We start from the raw sequence: 19,236 nt of genomic DNA, 5'->3' as shown, positions 1-19,236 counted from the left end.
TGCATCATAATGACATTAGAAGATATTTTGTATTTTCCTGTTTCGTGGGGTCAGAACAGTCCCATAAGGTCATGACCTACATTGTATTTGATGCATTATAATACATTAAGAAAGAAATACTCCTTCCTTCCTATTATAACTCATATAAAAATGATAAGTGTCTACACTTACTTACATGTTATACACAAATTTAATAAGAAATTGTTTATACTGGGTCAATATGGGGTCACTCAATAGTGCAAGTCTGACAAATGAAAAAAATAACCTTTGCAACTAAAATGGCAGAAAATTTACAAATGCGATAGGATAGGTAACGATGATAAGCTTTTTTAAATATTAAAAGATGATGATACAGTATGCTAGCTGTCAAAGGGAGATCACATTTAGAAAGTAAAAGTAGAACTTATGTATGCTAGCATCTCATTATATTGTGCTACTGCTACTACACATGTATTATGCTTACCTATATTGGTCAACATCATAATGATAATCCAATTAAAACAAAATGACGAATTCCTTTAGCTGATCTTAACTAATCCTTTTCTGCATATGGAAAATACAGACATGCATGTATACACGTTAACCGGGCGATCTTATCGAAGAGCTTGGTAAAACTAGTACCCGCTAATGAGACCTGCAGATCGACCTGTGTTGTGTACGTAACATCAGACAAAAATCAGTTATTTGTAACATGCATGTACTTTTATGACCTATTCTTCAAATCCACTTGCACTATTTTGTTAGGTAAATAACAGCTAGCTTAAATTTAAGGTGGTGCAGGACACCTGCATATTGTGATGTATACTTCCTATTGAGATAAACAATAAAGTATATTAAATATTAATTAAATATTTACCCCCCAAATAATGTTACCTAACATTGAAGCGCAATGGGTTAGAACGTTTACATGTCCAAGGTGTATTTTTGGTAATTTTACAATTGATATAAATGAATTTTCATGGGGAGGGGGGTCTGGACCCCTCACTCCCACCCCTTCTCTAAATTTGTGCATACGATGATGTACATGTAGGCACACAGAAGCAAATCTAAAACCGGCAACCGCCACGGGGAGGGGGGGGGGCATAATTTAATTTTTAATTTTGTTTGTAATAATTTTATAGACCATTATACTTTCTATGACATGAAATGTTAAGATTATTGATTACCTGAAAATTCACTGCAAACAGTTCCCCCAAATTGCACATAAAGTGCTGCTCATGTGTATTATCATATGGGAAGGGATCTCATCCTTCATGCAGTTATGAAAATTATCATTTTTAAATGTATTACCGGAGCTTGCATGTGGCCTTCATTTTTAATTAAACTGGTACAAAACAGTGTTATTTAGGGGCAAACACTTGGTGCGGGTATTACTGTCTAATGACAGCATCTATTTTTTTTTTTTTTTAAAAATAAATACCCTATACCTAATGAAACACGTCAAGGTACCCATCGCCGCCATCTTGGATTAATTTCAAATTGTCACATCAGGTGAAATGTTTGCTTTAACTCATCGGTAAAATTAATTTGCGATCATCATAGTCTTCCGATGATTGGTGTTTTAACACCTAATTTTATGACGTGACATTTTGAAATAAATCCAAGATGGCGGCGATGGGTTTCTTGTGTATTATAAGTTTCAGGGTATTTTTGTAATTATGAGAAAAAAATTATTAAGGCAGATGCCTGTGGTTACTCCAAAGATTAGATAATGAATCATTTTATTGAGTATTTGTCATGAAGAACCAAAATAATTATACATAAATTAAATAACGTATGAATTGGGATTTTTTTTTGTTTCAAGGTTTAATTCTAATTCGAATAAAACAAATCAATATTCACTTATAAACAGATAATGAATGTGTGTCAATTTGAATTTAAAGCACATATATGCAGGTATTAATAGTTTTAAACGGTAGTTTCACTAGAAACATAAGCATGCGTTGTGTTATAATTATAATAGATGCGTCTTTGTAACTGCAAACAGAGTAAAAATTCAATTGTTTGAGAGTAAACGAATCTGATGGAATAAACAACCGGTGTTTGAATTCTTTAGGGTTCTTTTTATCTTTTAGTCTGACAACGTGTCAGTTTTTAAGTTTAATATTATAGTTATTATTTTTAACTATTATTATATTTGTAATAAAACAATTGTAACAATTACAATTAGAAGTAATAGTTGTTTATTTATTAAAAAAAAATTATTGCATCTTCACCACAAGTAGAGAAAAAAAAATTTCAGACCCCCCCCCCCTCCCCCGCCAATATCATTTCAAAATCACTCGGTATTTCAGGAAAACGTGAAGAACATGTCTCATATTGAATTCATGTATAACCAAAACTGGACTAAACCTATTGTGGTGCCTTATCTATATTATGCGAGTTTCTGACATTTAGCACATACATGGTATTCAGAAAACCGAACATGAAGCTACCTGTACCGTCAGTTATAGTGAGCATACTTCTGATTAGTGTAACCAGTGCTCAGAATGAATTGCTACAAAACGGTGATTTTGAAAGTTCTTCTTTCCATGGAAACTGGTTTTGCAAGGACTGCAGCATTACTAGCTACACCGCCGATGTTTACCAGGGGACTCGCTCAGTCAAAGTCACTCACAGGTAAAGTGCACTCAAAACTATTCAACTTATTTTTAATCACCAAATGAAATGTATTCACGATACAAAATCTGATCATCACAAAAACTAGCGCTCGGATTTTTTAAAAAGTTTAAATTAAACCTGGCTTGCCTTTTTGTTATAATTTAATCGAGAATCAACATATCGGATAACAAGATTTGTATCTTATATGCATACACAATGTTTTTTTTTTAATTAGCCGGCTTGACTCATTATATCATTCAAATTTAGATCACACAGTATTTCGAGTCCCCACCAAAAGGTTTCTATTTCGCCAGGACAGAACTACATCGTAAAAGCATATTTCAAACTCCTTAACATTCACCCCGGAACAATGTATACTACTGTTTTTCTTCGAGTCAACTTACAAACAAACGGTAAATAAGCAATGAATGATACTCTTATGTGAATATATCATATCTTATTTCTACATTTTAACGAAGGGTTAACGTGAAAATATTACTTTTGCAATTTCAGGTAAAACGGTCTATCAGAAAGTTGCCGAACAGCCTATGCAGCAGTTGAAATTTGGTTGGACAGAAATAAGTGGCGATTTTCATGCTCCGAATGGTAAATAACGAACTTAATGAACTTTATTTTAACAATTATCGTCCTTGTAGAATTATATGTGTATGATAATACTGTACGATTAATTTTTTATATAATAACGTTTATATGGTTAAAATATTAATGAGAGAAAAAAAATAAATCGAAAGGAGTCAATCTATTCTTGGTCATTCTATGTATATTTCACATCGTTGCGGGAAAGAGATTGAAAAAGTGATTGTTTATTTGCTAAATGAGTGAAGCAAAGTTTAAGAATGAAATGGCAATTACAAGTTGATTATCATTAATTCTACAAACTGTACTATCATTAAAAAGGTAGGTCATAGACTATAATTGTTGTAGGAACAACTTCGGCAACAGTTTTTCTTGAGATTGTGGATGTAGACATTGATTTCCTCATGGACTCGGCGAGCCTCCAAATTTTACCACATGACCCTCACTGGTCCTCTAAAGCACACCACCGCATACAAACTCTCCGGAAAGCACCCGTCACTGTCAAGTCGGTTAAAAAAAATCAAATTAATGTATAAAAAGGGGGCGTTGATATTTTCGTAAACTGATCTTCAAAGTGTTATATATTCGCTGTTGCAGAAAATTGACAATTGATATAAACTGTAGTATCACGTCATCATTATGATGTATTGTAGATTGGCGCCTGGCCAATCCGCGCATGGGGTGTATGTTGAGGTAAATATAAAAAAGTTAAAATGAAAAGTTAGATAAATAAAACTTCAAAATCCTGAAGTTTGCATTATAGAGTTTAATAAACAGGTAGTTATTTTTGTAATGAGATGAATAATTAAACCCAGTGATTGTTTATAGAAAAAGTTGGAATTATTCAGTGCATATAAACAATATGACAGAAGCATCTGAAAATTAAATATAGAATTTAACTTGTATTTACCATCGCTGATTTACTGTTTCATCAATCTTCGTTTAACACTAGTTTTTGTGGATTTCATCATTGATTCGAATGACGACAAATTAATGTTCATCAAAGGAAAAAAAAATCCCAGTAAACATGTATTCAATTTGATACTGATTTTGCACTTGATCTATCTGTAAAAAAGTGTTTATAATTTTTTTTGCAAACAGTTTATGCAACAAAAAAGTTCGTTTCCGTTTGGAACAGCCGTGCATGCAGACCACTTGGGAAACCCTTCTTATCAAGCATACACTGATTTTGTCCTCAAGAATTTTGAATGGGCCGTTATTGCAAATAAACTAAAATGGAAAGGAGTGGAACATATAAGGGTAAGCAAAATACTTGCTGTCAGATTTGCGTAAAAGAACGTAGAAATCGTTTTTCACAAACATTCTTTATCCATCTACCGAGTTATCTCCTAAAAAGTATTCTTATGGTTACCTTTAGGGACACACCAATTACACACTAGCTTTGAACGCTATTCAACTTCTTGAATCACATGGGTATGCTTCATTTCACTTGTTTTGCTTCAAATGTATTGCTGTAAAGATGTATATACAGAAAAAATATCCATACCATTTTCAACAGAATAAACATGCGGGGACACAATATGTTTTGGGGTAAGGACAAGTTTGTGCCCTCTTGGATACCAGCGATGTCTTCATCAAACATCGTCCACGAAATGCAGGCACATGTCCGAGATATCATGTCTCATACACAGGGCAAGTGAGTAAGCTGTCGTGTAATTCTATAATGAAGTAGGTAATTCCATGTATCATGAATTGCAAAAATGCTATCAATCACGACGGGTACATGTAATGCCAGTAATGTCAGAGCGGACCCCAAACCTTCACCAGGAAGTACTTACAAATCTAACAGTCAGAAAAAGCAATGCCCTACACTTTTGTTTTGAGATTCAAAAGAATGTCTCTTTCTGATTTTACAGACTCCTCCACTGGGACGTGAACAACGAGAATCTACACGGGGATTTCTTTGAGCGTCATACGACGGACCCGGACATTACCCACAAGATGTTCCAGTGGATTCACTCCATTGATCCCAGCATTAAGCTCTTCCTCAATGACTACTCAGTCCTTCCGGTGTCCACCATGACCACGGTCAGAACAAACACTTCATGCTTGTCTAAAGTAAACTGGCGAAGATACTGCAGGCAAATCCATATTAAAATCTTTTATTTTTTTCAGGCGATAAAAAATCAGGCACAGAATTTCATAAAAAGCCAGGTGCCGATAGGGAACATTGGTCTACAAAGCCATTTCTACACCACAGATATTGACATCGATGTTTTAAAGGTAACCACTCTGTCCAGTTGTAAATACAAAACGACATCAGTTAACCCACGACAAAATGCGTACATCGATTTTGATAATCTGTTAACCGTGCATTGAATAACTCTTAAACTTAATTTTACATATAAAAGAATAATGCTGGAACATCAAAGACTCTGATAAAAATTACCTTTTGATTGATTATTTCTTCCACTAAAGGACTATAAGGATAAGAGTCAAAATTAGCCGCAATGATTCACCATTTTTAAAATATTTCAGATTCAAATTGTTTAGTATTTTGAAGAAGAGTTGGTATAAGATATCCTTTTCATCTATCCATCTTATTTAATTTCACCTACTGACAGTTTATGTCATCAGGTTTTAGAATAAAATCAAAATCAGCCAAAAATGTGCATTTTTATTTTATTTCACGAATGAGAAATAAAGCGCACAGCTTTAAATAAACAAGTTTTGTCTTTTAATTATAAGTCTTAGATGAATAAATCTTCAAAAAAATATTTTGTTTGTTCAAGCCTGAAATTGAAATAAAAAATAACTTGCATATATGTAAGATAAGCAGTTTTATGCACATTCCAAAAATGCAGGAAAAGGTTGACATTTTGATGTAACATTTCGGAATTTATGGCATTTGGATCAAAATTAAAAGTAAAAAAGTTTCAAATGTATATATGTGCAAATAAAACATCAAAATACAATTTAAAAAATGATGTTAATCTTAGGGGTTCATTTATGACTTTATTTTTACTATTTTAACCAGTCCAAGTTTCATTTAAAAAAATTGGCTCCTGTTCTGACATTTTATATTTAGAGCCATTTTACTCTGATTATGCACTTTTGTGTCGTCACAGTACAGGCTAGACAAGGTGGCGGAGGCGGGCTTGAAGATCTGGGCCACAGAACTGACGGTGGACGCGGCAGATGAACACAAGAAGGCGGCGGCTCTGGAAAACCTGCTTACCATGTTCTTCAGTCACCCCGCGGTAGAAGGGGTCATTCTATGGCACTTCTGGGACGGATCCAACTGGCATCAAAACGAGGCTTTGTTTAACGGCCCGGGAATTACGGTAGCTCTTATGCAGTCGAAAATTCGAAATTGTGTAGTTGAAAACTTTGTATATCTTATGTTTATCTTTGTAGCCAAATGCAGCTGGTCAAAAATATTTAGATCTGGTCCACGGATCATGGCGTTCTCACATCAAGCGTAGGTTAGACCAAGACCACCCGGTAAATGTAACAATGTTCAAAGGAGATTACGTCATGCACGTCCGTCAAAATGGACACGTCATTCACCAGGAAAATTTTACAGTAGACTCCACAGGGAAAGACCTCACAGTGCATCTAACAGGTTAGCATCAAAGTAAAATATATAATTTGATTTCAAACAATACCGTTTTTGGTTATATCTAAACAATTGACTATTTTTTTTGTTTATTTCAAGGTGACCACCATCACGTATCTCATATTGTGTTCGGCTGATATGTAGGAATATGTATTGATATTTGTTTGGATTGCATAAGACAGTAGATAAAGTATACGCCAATTTATTTCATTGCGTTAAAATATTGACCGCAAGTACAGATAAAAATAAAGGTAAACGATTCACCATTACGAATGATAGCTTTCCAGAAAGCTTGTCTGACTAAGGAATATTTCATGGAGGGTATGTTTCAATCTTTTTTTTTTAAGAAATAAATTATGATTTAAACTGCTGTTCATAAATTCATAAACGGAACACGCAGATTCAAAAGTTGAAGTATTTTTTCCTCTAATTTTATGGCATATATATTATTTCCATTCAATTTATTTCATTTATTATTGAATTCACCAAGCTAATCCAGCACTATACGTTATATTTGCTTGAAAGATAGAGCCTGGCAAAATTCAGGAATTATAAAATAGAACCTAACAATTAAAAGTATGAAAAATATTTATTACTCCGCTATTACAAACAATTGGTGGATGTTGGCCGCATAATGATTTTTGTGGGGGTAACTAGGAGCCGACCAGTGCGCCAGTTTACCTACCCATGTAGGGACATATTGTTGGCCGAGTATGAAGCATCAGTGCCCGAACCTGAACGACCTCCAGCGTTCTAAGGAGGGCAGTGAGACCTGCTCTTCTCACCCTGTCTCCTGAAGTGCAACATGGTTTAGAACTTTGCATGACAAAGGCTACTTTATCAACCAATTATTACATGCACCAGCCTGTAGTATCCCCTCACTGATGTGGCCCCAGCTATACCCAATGTAGGCCCCACTATACAAAAAAACCCAATTTTACATTGTAACAACATGGCATAGTTAACTGTGTCATAACTTTGCCTTTTATAAACCATATTGAATGATTTATCTTATATACTAGCCCTAGCTTTAAAAGCAAGTGGGGAAGACACCCGGGTTTTGGAGCAGAAAGTGTCAACACATACCACTGCGGACTCTCCAGTCCCCATCACCCTAAAAATGTGATACGACAAGAAAAGGAACATGTACAAGTAAAAGGTTTAAAATCTCTTGAACAAAGATAAACTGTTGAACATAAGTCCAGATGACACCGAGCTGCTTGTCATCCTGTCTGGCTATTTTTCTGGTCTTCTAGCGAATTTCCAGTTTGCTCTCGATTTGTTACTCGATGACCTGTCAAAATATAAGAAAAGAAAAACGAGAAAGAAACCAAAGGCACCAATATATGTTAAAAACAGATATAGATATTTGAGTTTGAAGTAGTATAAAAAAATGGGTGATGTGTGGGTGGTTGCTAAGATTCAATGAAACTATGGGGTTTTTGCAGGGGCTTCCTGATAAGCCAATGGTAAATCGAATTTTTTCCGAATATACAGAGTGTCTCATTAAAATAGACTATTTGATATAAAAACAAATAATCCTGATTATTTAAGGAAAGTATCAAATTATTGTAAGCATGAAAGCGGAAAAGAAGAACAGATGCCTTTCTGTCATTTCCAAGCAAAGGTTTCTCATACTGCAAGAGTAATCGGAATTTATTTTATTATAATAAAGCTGCATGTACACTGTTCCAGAGTAGTGTCAACTCTTGTGTAGCTCTTCAACAGTATAGGAGAGTTTTTTAAACAAGTGACCCATTTTTGGACCCCTCCATTCTATTGATACGTATACATTATAGTACTGCTCTACCTTTCAACAGAAAGATCTCTGATGCTTTAAATTATCTCTCCTTTTTTCTTAAAAACTCTTGCTCACCAATGCTTATTACATCCCAAATAGCATTTTCGTTAGTTACAAATTTAAACACACTAAAAATACATCGTATTTTCTATTTATGAAAAATATTGACATTGGTAGCTCCCATTGCTTGCACTGTTTCGAAAAATGCAACTTACAAACCTAAAATATGCCTGACGTCATGACTTAGGGCAACAACAGGTCATAAGTACCGTTAGAATAATAGTAAACGATCCACCATTACAAAGGGTAATTAGTTAAATGCTTCTCGAAGAATTTTTTAAAAATAATAAAATGTTTTGTTTGAAAGAAGTTAGATTATTTAGAAATTATATTTCCACTCCTTGAAATTTAGTAGATTAACTAAATGCATAAGTAGAAAGAGCATAAACAAGTCTTTTAAAAAATTTTAATGTGATTTTTGGCTGAAGAAAGAAAGATAGCTCTACATGTAGATAACTAGGTGTTAAATTCCGCGGTGAAGCATGCGCTACTCTCATGGACGTCATTGTTTAATCGCGAAGAAAGAGTGATCAATTACAATGATTTGGTTTAAAAAGTAATTCCATTGCATATCGTTATGCAGTTGTTTAACAAATGAAAATGATAAAAATCGGTGCCGTTTTTGTAAAATATTTTTTTAAGAATTCATATTTTGCAAGAGAAGACGTTCAAGATTTACTGCATTCTGTTAATAAAATGCAAACTTTAACAAACAGACAAACCCTTTTCAAAAGAAACATTTACGATTATTTTCTAACGTAAAGACGTAAACTGTTCATTATTACAAGTGCTGAAGAACTGCTCAAATGTTTATGTAATTTCAACATACATATTTGTATTTGACTAAAATACTTTAGTGTTTATCTGTTTATGTTGTGTATACTGTAAATGTAAATATGAAAGTAAATATGATTTTATTTGAAACAATTCGTCCCCAAAACGGGATATTGCTAATCTCGCGAAAATTTTCAGAACCAACTTTCGCCGGATTAAAAAAGCTTTAATGTAGATTATTTAGTGTAAAATGCTTATATACGTTTAAAGTATGATCTTTTTTTTTTTATAAACAATTACATTACAACTTTTTCTATCTCTAAGACCTTTTGGAAAACTTTTTCAAAGAAAAGTTTTAACTGAATACAATTATCTTGATAAATAGTAGATCTATATTTGTCCAATCACGACCCCGAACCAATTATTAGGCCAACTTGTGAGTACAGCGTTCTTGATTTATTTATTTTGGACAACTCTAGACCGATGTATTAAAGATTACAAGGCCAATTTATCACAGAAATTAAAAAATCTTCGCAGTAAAAATGGTAGGGACTTCTGGAAAATTTTAAATCAATCGGATCAAGTTAGTAAATGCTCTGTCAATATTGATGATATGTATCATTTCTTGCGTAGTATGAATGAAACTGAACGCAACGATAGTTATAATATGGAGCAACCATGTTTTGAGTGTGAGGAAACTAGTTGTGAGTTTCTTGATAGTACTATTACCGAGGAAGAAATCCTCTCCGCAGTTAAAAAGTTAAAAAACAATAAATCTCCGGGTTGTGATCAAGTATTGAATGAACATATTGTATCAACTATTGTTACATGTATATTTTTACCTCTATATGTGATGTTGTTTAATATTATTTACGATACAGGAATAGTACCTGATGAATGGTTAATTGGTATAGTTAAACCAGTGTAAAAAAATAAAGGTGACCCAACACAACCGGAGAATTACAGACCTATCACTTTGTTAAGCTGTCTTGGAAAACTTTTTACAAGCGTTTTAAGCAGTCGACTTGAAATGTATTCTGATGATTTAAACTTAATTAGTGGTTGTCAGTCTGGATTTAGGAAAGGATATTCTACTTTTGAAAACATTATATTATTGCATTTTTTGTCACATACTTTAATGCATGGTAAAAAGAAACTGTTTTGTGCTTTTATTGATTTTAAGCAAGCATTTGACACTGTGTGGCGTGAGGGTTTATGGTTTAAAATTCATAAAAGTGGTATAACTGGCAAATGCCTTACATTCTTAAAAAACATGTACAACGGTATCAAGTCAAAAGTAAAATTGAATGATGAAACTTCACTCTTTTGTAACCTTGGTGTACGTCAAGGAGAAAATTTATCACCTTTTCTATTTTCCATGTATATCAACGATATAGAACACTTTATGAACGAGAGAAATGTCAATGGGTTAAGTAGTATCACAAATGATTTAGAAGAAGAGTTGCTTGTTTACAGTAAACTTTTTATTTTGTTTTATGCTGACGACACTGTGATACTAACAGAATCGGCTCAAGATTTACAACATGCGCTTGACGAATTTTGTATATATTGTAGATACTGGAAACTTACAGTTAATGTGAAAAAAACCTTAAGTTATGATATTCTCCAAAGGACCTGCTCCTAAGTGCTCATTTATGTACAATAATGATAAATTAGAATTAGTTAAAGAGTATAACTACCTAGGAATATTATTTTCCCGATCTGGCTCTTTTTTTAAAGCCAGGAAACACTTGTGTACTCGATCCCAGAAAGCTATGTATGGCATTATTAGAAAAATAAGATATTTTGACATGTCCTTTGATATTCAATTAGACTTATTTGACAAGGTTGTTTTACCAGTTTTACTATACTCTTGTGAAATATGGGGTTACGAAAATATTGTTGTTATCGAGCGTGTACATTTAAGGTTTCTTAAACACAAACTTAACTTGAAAAGTAGTACCCCCAGTTTTATGGTTTATGGGGAGACAGGTCGTTTTCCATTATATATAACAATTTATACGAGAATGATTGGATTTTGGGCAAAGATGATGTTATGCCAGGAGAATAAGTTATGTAAAACTATGTATATGTATCTTTACAATTGTTACATTAGAGGTGAAATCAATAATAAGTGGCTAGTTTGTATAAAAATCATTCTTGATAGCTGTGGCTTATCCTTTGTATGGCACCAGCAAAATCCTGTTAGCGTAAAACGGTTAGAAAATATTGTCAAACAAAATCGTAAAGATCAATTTGTCCAAAAATGGAATAGTGAATTAGACAGTTCGTCAAAAGGTGCTATATATCGTATTTTTAAATGTAATTTTTGTTGTGAAGACTATTTATTAATACTTTCACGAAAATTAAGAAACTTGTTTGTTAAATATAGAACTACAAACCATCACCTCCCTATAGAAATTGGTAGGTGGAACAATATTCCACGTGAAGACCGCAAATGCGGCTTATGTGAAGCCAATCAAATTTGCGATGAATTTCAATATGTTTTAGAATGTAGTGCACTGTCACATGTAAGAAAAAAAATGTTTAGTAATTATTATCTTAAAAAACCCAAACATCTTAAAATCTAGAACACTTATGTAATCTTCAAATCATGTAATACTTATGAAAATGTGTAGTTTAATTAGAAAAATATTTGATTTGGTCGGTCATCCTACGTAACAACTATAAAAAATTCATTGTTTACTTTATTCTGTTTCTTTTTGTAAATCCTGCTTTTCTTATACTTTTGTATATAATTCTTCGGCACCTCGTGTAACATTATATGTTATGAGTGAAATAAATGAACTTGAACTTGAACTTGAAAAAAATCGTTGTCTTCCAAGATTTGGGCCTTAAACTCATAAGTAACCGATACATGTTATTATTAATTGTAGACTTTAAAAGATTTATATTTATATATACTTAACATATAACAATATTGATATTATCTATTAAAGGAAAATGAATGATTGTTGACCAATATGCAAGAAATGAGATGAAACTTTGCTTTGCCATTTTTAACCTAAAAAGGTTCACACCTTCAACTAAAAATTCTTTAAGTTATTTTTAAAAAAGTTTACATATATTTATGCTCCCCCCATTGCGCTTTGTAAACGTTCTACACGTTTTAGCTTTCTACCAGCACTCTATTACACAATAGTACTACAATACTAAGAACTAAAGTTATATTCTAGGACACTATTTTTAGCTTGAGTCACGATTGGAATAATTGATTCAACGCATAAAGGAACTGAAATATTATCTTCAGATTCTACTGAAAACTTGCAGTTACATTCAACGAAGTGAAATGATTATAACGTCGTCATAAATTAAGCTATTTCATGCACCTTTTAATCTTTGCAGCTAATATAATGTTCAAATAATTAACCAGATCTGCAAAAGTTTATGAAATTTGCTCAATGGAAACTGTTGTTGTCGATTCTTAAAAAAGATAGCTACAAATTGATTTTTGCATAAAAGAAAGCGGTTGTTACAATCGAACTATATGATGTTCACTACAGGTTTCGGTTTTCACATCATAGCAATTTTACAAAGAATGATTATATGTCATATAATTTTTTTTGGGGCATCATGCATTTTTATTATACAACAGATATGAAAACAACAGCAATCATTTACATAACAATGATTACAGTTTCTGTAGAAAATGTCACTATGTCTTACTTTCGTCATGTCCAAAGATTTTGACCTAGGAATCGGACTTGCATGACATAACTACGGTTTATAAGGCACTGTTAAATGTTATCTTGTTGAATCGTAGACTAGGACGTGCGAAAATGCGGCTGGTCATCACATTTTCTGTGTTTCTTGGAGTTTTATTTCCCAGCAAAGCTGAAGTAGAATTATTGAAAAATGCAGATTTTGAAAGTTCCTCTTTTAGCGGCAACTGGCATTGCAGCGACTGTAGAATGACAGTGCATACCGAGAATAAATATCACGGGAGTCAGTGTGTGATGATTTCCAACAGGTAATATCAATAATTTCATTTTTATTCCCCCTATTAATCAACAGCATTCTTGTGCAAGATAAAATGCAGAGAAAAAACATATGTTCACAACACTAAAAAAAAATTGATAACAATGATTACTAGTAATCATTACCTCGTTGTGTTCCAACAAGGATAAGGTCAGTTTGGTTCAATGATTGCATAATTTGGTTTAACTTTGTTCAATCATTCAAATGTAGTTATTTTTCATTTCCTTGATCGAAAAAAGACACCATGATTGGTCAGGAGTTAGACAGAGCGTTGTTCTGGAGGGTGGACAATGGTACGCTGCTAAGGCCTACATCCGGTTACTAAACATGCCGCCAGGGGTCTCATACATTACTGTGGAATTGATGGCTCATCTTACTGTTAATGGTTTGAAGTGAACAAAGATTGATATTTTCGCAGTATCACTTAAGTTTGCGAAATTAAATTTCAAGGAAAAGGAAAATACTAAAAAGCACCACACTGTATTTTTGTGCAGGTCACCCGAAATTTGCAACAGTCGGTCAAATACATATGCAACAGGAAAAGTTTGGTTGGACTGAGGTCGGGGGAGATTTTCTTACACCTGATGGTAAATTCCAATACTTAAGCATTTGTTCAAAACCGTTTTTACTCTTATGAAGTTTTATTGATATTACAGTTTCGAATTGTCATAAAGCAGGACAATACCTAGTCAAACAGACGGACAACCCTTTCTAACCAACTAAGTGCTTTTATCTTTCACGAAATAAAGTAAATATTCTATAATTATCAATAATATTATTGATTTACTAATACTAAATGTGTGCAAAATACCAACAATCTTTTATATCGAAGAATAAATGTTTTCTTTAACAAAGAAGTCTCTATAACTTAATGTTTTCCGTAACCTCAATGCAAAAAATTCAACAGCGAAGATTGGAAAATTTCCAGGCATACTCATTAACGATTCTTTACTCCTTTATAATATTACCAAGACATTCATGTTATGAAATGGTTGTTATCCATTACATTACTCTTTTCCAAAATTTCATATTGACTTTTTAAAACATCTGAATATGTTTGAACATGTAGGAAATTTAAATTATTTCTGAGACAGGTACGACCAGTGCATACTTATACGTCCAGGTCCACAACGCAACAGTCAATTATCTTCAAGATTTTTCTAGTTTGCAAAAAATATCGACCAATAGCAACTGGAAATCGGAGGCTCATGCACGGATAAACTCTTTAAGGAAAGCGCCCATTACAGTCAGGTGAGGCTTAAATTAATTTGTAACGAAATTCAATTTTCCTCGATTTTAAATTGTCATTAAACTGATTTGTTAATTCGAAGACTGGCAAACGGAGCTTCCGCTACCGGAATAAGTATAGAGGTAAGAGGAAAATAGTTTTTTTATTCGAATACTGTATCTATAAATCTCACTTTAAATAAATAAACATTGTTTCATAAATAACGAACTTTGAAGTGGATACTCATTGTATTTAGACACTTAAAACGATTAATCCTAAAAAAAAACCCACATTAATTACAGTTGAAGCAACAAAAACACAGCTTTGGGTTTGGCGCAGGAGTTGTAGCTTCAATGATGACAGACACACACCAGGTGGCTTATCAAGACTTCGTTTACAAACACTTTGAGTGGGCTGTCATTGTCAACGCCCTAAAATGGCGGCTCATGGAGTGGACAAAGGTAAAAGTTATTGGATCCTTTCTGTCCACCGTATCGGTTATAAAAGATGATTGAAGAATACTGAATTTCTACTGTCTGATTGTTCAAAGTACATAAAAAATGAAGATAAGCAACAATCTGTGTACTGGTTGCCACTCGATATAATTTTTTTCCTACTGCCCAAATAGAAACTGCAGGTTTTACTTATGTATAGAATTAGAACCCTTAAACAATTTTAAATTTTTGTTCACATTATGCAAGAAATAAATAAGAATTAAAAAAAAGTTAAACAAAACATATCAGGGATACTATAACCTAAGAAAAAAGAATAACTTAACACTACACATATGTTTATTTTAAGAGACATGAAAATTTCACAAATTAATATTGGTACAGTTTGCGCAGGGCAACACAAAATCAATGTAAATCAGACACATCTAAAAGTATAGGCTGACAAAATATTTTTGAATCATCGATATTTACATTGCAGGGTCATATCAACTTTGACAGACCTGTCAATGCTATCAAAGTTCTTCAGGCTCATGGGTAAGATGTCTTACAAAGTATTACATAATAGACTTTCCGACGACACTTAAACAGAATATATGCTTTTAATTCTAATGTTCTTCATTTCTTAACATAAACGTAATCTTTGATTTAAAATAGAATCAAAATTCGGGGACACAACATGTTCTGGGGGGTAGATGGACATTCTCCAGCATGGCTTCAGGGGATGACTCCAGCCGAATACATCACAGAAATGAAACTTCATGTTCAGCAAGTCATCAGCCATACCAGAGGAACGTAAGAAAGAAAGGAAGGATAGATATATAAAAATTAGATAAATAGATATATACAATTAGATACATAGATAGAAATAGTTGTGTTTCCCTAAAGTCCATAACTGTAAAATCATTTAAATTTGAGGTGGGGGTCAATTTTCGTGGATTGTGGGTGTTTTGCTTATTCGTGGGAATGTAATATCGTGGACCTGTTGGTATTTTGTTTATTGAAAAAACTAACTCTTACAAAATATTTTTTCGTCGAAGATGCAAATTCGTGGGGAAGGTCTATCAACGAATACCATGAAAATTGAGCCACCATGAATCATAATGAGTCCTCAGTATTAAATTCTTAACAACATTTGTGGGTTTAATACTATGCAGTTTGCAAATGCAACGTGTTTTTTTATCGCGATGATTTTATAGACTGGAGCATTGGGATGTGAATAATGAAAACCAACATGGCGACTATTTTGAGAGGCACACAGGTGACCCCGACATAACCGCCAAAATGTTCCAGTGGATTCATAGTCAAGAACCTGGAGTTAAACTCTTCATTAATGAATACAACGTCATTACCAACTCGCAGTGTACAACGGTAAAATCTTGAACGGATGGAAATCAATAACAGTAATGTAAAAGACAAATCTTCAATAGATTACTAAACTTTGATTTTTTCTACAGGCAACTCGAAACCAAGCCTTACAACTACTCAATATGAGTATTCCGGTCTCTTTTGTTGGAATTCAAGGTCATTTTCATAGCAGCGATATAAACATCGATGTAGTTAAAGTAAATATCCTTTAATCATGTATGGTTTTCTATTATAACTGATAATAAAACCATTTTGGAAAGGTTAATTGAGAAACAATATTGCAGTACAGGCTAGACAAGGTGGCTGAGGCCGGACTCAAGATTTGGATAACGGAGCTGACTGTGTCGGAAAATGATGCCAACAAAAAAGCTGTCGCTCTGGAAAATCTAATGACTCTTTTCTTCAGTCATCCGGCAGTAGAGGGCATCATGCTCTGGGGTTTCTGGGATGGCGCAATTCATAATGCACCAGCCAAGCTATTTGAAGGACCAAATCTAACGGTAAATACTTGTATCTTATTAGAAAATATATTACAAATAGAGCAACCCTATCTTTATGAACTGCTTAAGCTTGTTTCATTACAAAATTTGCAAGGTATGATCTAATTAAAGCCAAATGCAGCAGGACAGGTTTACCTTGATCTTGTTGAAAAGTCGTGGAAAACGGATTATTCCCAAACAATCAGTCCGCATACACACCTGAGCACCACTGGTTTCCTTGGTGACTACGTACTCAATGTTAAACGAGATGGCCATGTTATCCACCAGGAACCGTTCTCAGTGGACCAATCAGGAAAACATGTTACGGTTCATCTGACAGGTTTGTTGAAAAATCCACTGTTCAATTATTTCAAATTTAGCCAACCTTTATGAAGTATCATCATTTGTGCGATAAATTGTAGGTGATCATGACGTTTCCCATGTTGCGTTTGGTTGAGACTAGTTATACAAACGCAAACCATTGTACCTAGTGCAGTAGGTAACGGCAATATAGAAATGGAAGGGATTATTGGTACTTTTCAATTATACATTAAAGGCTTTTATACCGAAAACTAAAGTTTTATTTTGCTTATCGCGAAACTCATTTTGATCGTTGCCTTTTGTCTTTTTATAGTCCCATTGTATACATCCACATAATTTCTAACTTAAATTTTGCTTTGCATAAAAAATACCAGAATAAAAAGTAAGCTTATTAATTCCCAAAGTGATTGATACAATTACTAGTACTGTTTTTACACAAATGCTTTTCATAATGAAAGCTTAAGTCTTTTGATTTGATATTCTACATAGCTGAATTAAGACCGTCGTCGTCCTTCTTCCTCAGGAGAAAATCTATATTAGAATTACAAGTATTTACAGTTATTACTCATATTAATGTAGATTCAAAATGGTCTACAAAACAAAATTAGAGCTGTATAGGATGGGTACTAAATATACATTAGGAAAGCGTATACAATCCAATGACGAAGAATTATTTTAATTTTGGTTTTAATAGTAAACATTTTGGTAGTATTATGTACGGCCCAGATAAAAAGCACTGAATAGAATCAACAAAATGGTGCCGAATATTTGACAATATCAATTGTTCGTGCCGATAGCTATTTTTCGTGATTTATGTAGGTTGCGGTTGCCGGCTTTATATTTGCTTCTGTGAGCCTACATGTACATCATCGTGTGCACAGATTTAGATAAGGGGTGGGAGTGAGGGGTCCAGACCTCCCCCTCCCCCCTCCCCATGAAAATTCATTTATATCAATAGTAAAATTACCAAAAATACACCTTGGACACCAATGCTCTTACAGACATGTAGACGTTCTAACCTATTGCGATTCAATGTTAGGTGACATTATTTTGGGGGTAAATATTATATTTATACGTTATTGTTTATTTCAATAGGAAGTATACACCACAATATGCAGGTGTCCTTCACCACCATAAAGCTGTTATTTACCTAATAAAATAGTGCAAGGGGTTTTGAAGAATAGGTCATAAAAATACATGCATGTTACAAATAACTGATCTTTGTCTGAAGTTACGTACACAACAAAGGTCTGCAGGTCTCATTAGCGGGTACTAGTTTTACCCAGCTCTTCGATAAGATGGGTTTCACGTATACATGTACATGTGTTTTCCATATGCAGAAAAGGATTAGTTAACATGCATAAACATTTCTTTTGTGATGATCAGCTAAAGGATTTCATTATTGTGCTTTAATAGTCACGTTTCGAGTTCATCCGGAACGTCCGTTTTTATTTGCTTTTTATCGCACCGATCACGTGATTTACAGAAAATGTTCAGCAGGCTTACTTCTGGTAAAAATTGTTTACAATAGTTACCAAATGTTGTCTGAAACAAAATCCTATTTTTGTGTTGCGGAGGAATGTAATTCTGATGAGAAAAAAGAGGAAGATATGGTTACATGAAAGATGTAAGCATTTTACCCCTTTCCAACCCAGAAAAAAGCGCCTGCACTAAGAAAACGCTTGCTGGACCTCTTGAGAAGAGAAAATTACGAGCCAAAGAGAAACCACAGAGTATGCTATCTTCATTTTAAGGAAGGCAGACCAACAGAAAATCATCCATACCCAGAGTTCTTTGCATATAATAATTTTAAGGAAAGTCTGAAGGTTTGTTTTGGTTTTGATTGCTAAAACATCCAAACGCTGGTATCATGATTCATCAATTTCATGGATGTATATCGAGTGTCTTGTGTTAATATCAAGATATAAAGTCTAAAAACCTGCATCAAATTAGATGGAAAATGCTAATTATTTATGATA

At 33.5% G+C, this 19,236-nt stretch overlaps 2 protein-coding genes across 2 annotated transcripts; both read left to right on the top strand.

Annotated features, from left to right (window-relative positions):
- The first annotated feature begins 2,279 nt into the window (after positions 1-2,279).
- On the top strand, positions 2,280-7,120 carry LOC105338396 (uncharacterized). The gene is made up of 13 exons (XM_011443497.4): positions 2,280-2,619; positions 2,869-3,014; positions 3,115-3,207; positions 3,547-3,703; positions 3,852-3,891; positions 4,300-4,458; positions 4,577-4,632; positions 4,718-4,855; positions 5,076-5,247; positions 5,335-5,442; positions 6,288-6,503; positions 6,577-6,784; positions 6,878-7,120. Exons 1-13 carry the CDS (start codon positions 2,405-2,407, stop codon positions 6,913-6,915), a joined length of 1,746 nt encoding a protein of 581 aa, XP_011441799.3. The 5' UTR covers positions 2,280-2,404; the 3' UTR covers positions 6,916-7,120.
- A 6,053-nt stretch (positions 7,121-13,173) lies between these two features.
- Positions 13,174-16,951, top strand: LOC105338397 (anti-sigma-I factor RsgI6). The gene is given in 12 exon segments (XM_011443499.4): positions 13,174-13,404; positions 13,652-13,797; positions 13,907-13,999; positions 14,507-14,663; positions 14,744-14,783; positions 14,943-15,101; positions 15,571-15,626; positions 15,747-15,884; positions 16,289-16,460; positions 16,547-16,654; positions 16,742-16,871; positions 16,874-16,951. Coding segments are annotated over 12 exon segments (1,437 nt in total). The 5' UTR covers positions 13,174-13,213; the 3' UTR covers positions 16,921-16,951.
- Positions 16,952-19,236: the final 2,285 nt, after the last annotated feature.

Source organism: Magallana gigas, chromosome 3 (assembly GCF_963853765.1).
Source record: "Magallana gigas chromosome 3, xbMagGiga1.1, whole genome shotgun sequence".
In the NCBI taxonomy this organism is placed as follows: domain Eukaryota; kingdom Metazoa; phylum Mollusca; class Bivalvia; order Ostreida; family Ostreidae; genus Magallana; species Magallana gigas.
Note: the sequence above shows the minus strand (reverse complement) of the source record. Positions and strands in the feature narration are given on the sequence as shown.

Excerpts from the sequence above, each read along its gene's own strand:
- LOC105338396 (XM_011443497.4), top strand. The coding sequence starts at position 2,405 with ATGGTATTCAGAAAACCGAACATGAAGCTACCTGTACCGTCAGTTATA. Across the intron at positions 3,892-4,299 it reads CGCATGGGGTGTATGTTGAG|TTTATGCAACAAAAAAGTTC; the intron begins GTAAATATAAAA and ends TTTTGCAAACAG. Across the intron at positions 5,443-6,287 it reads TTGACATCGATGTTTTAAAG|TACAGGCTAGACAAGGTGGC; the intron begins GTAACCACTCTG and ends GTGTCGTCACAG.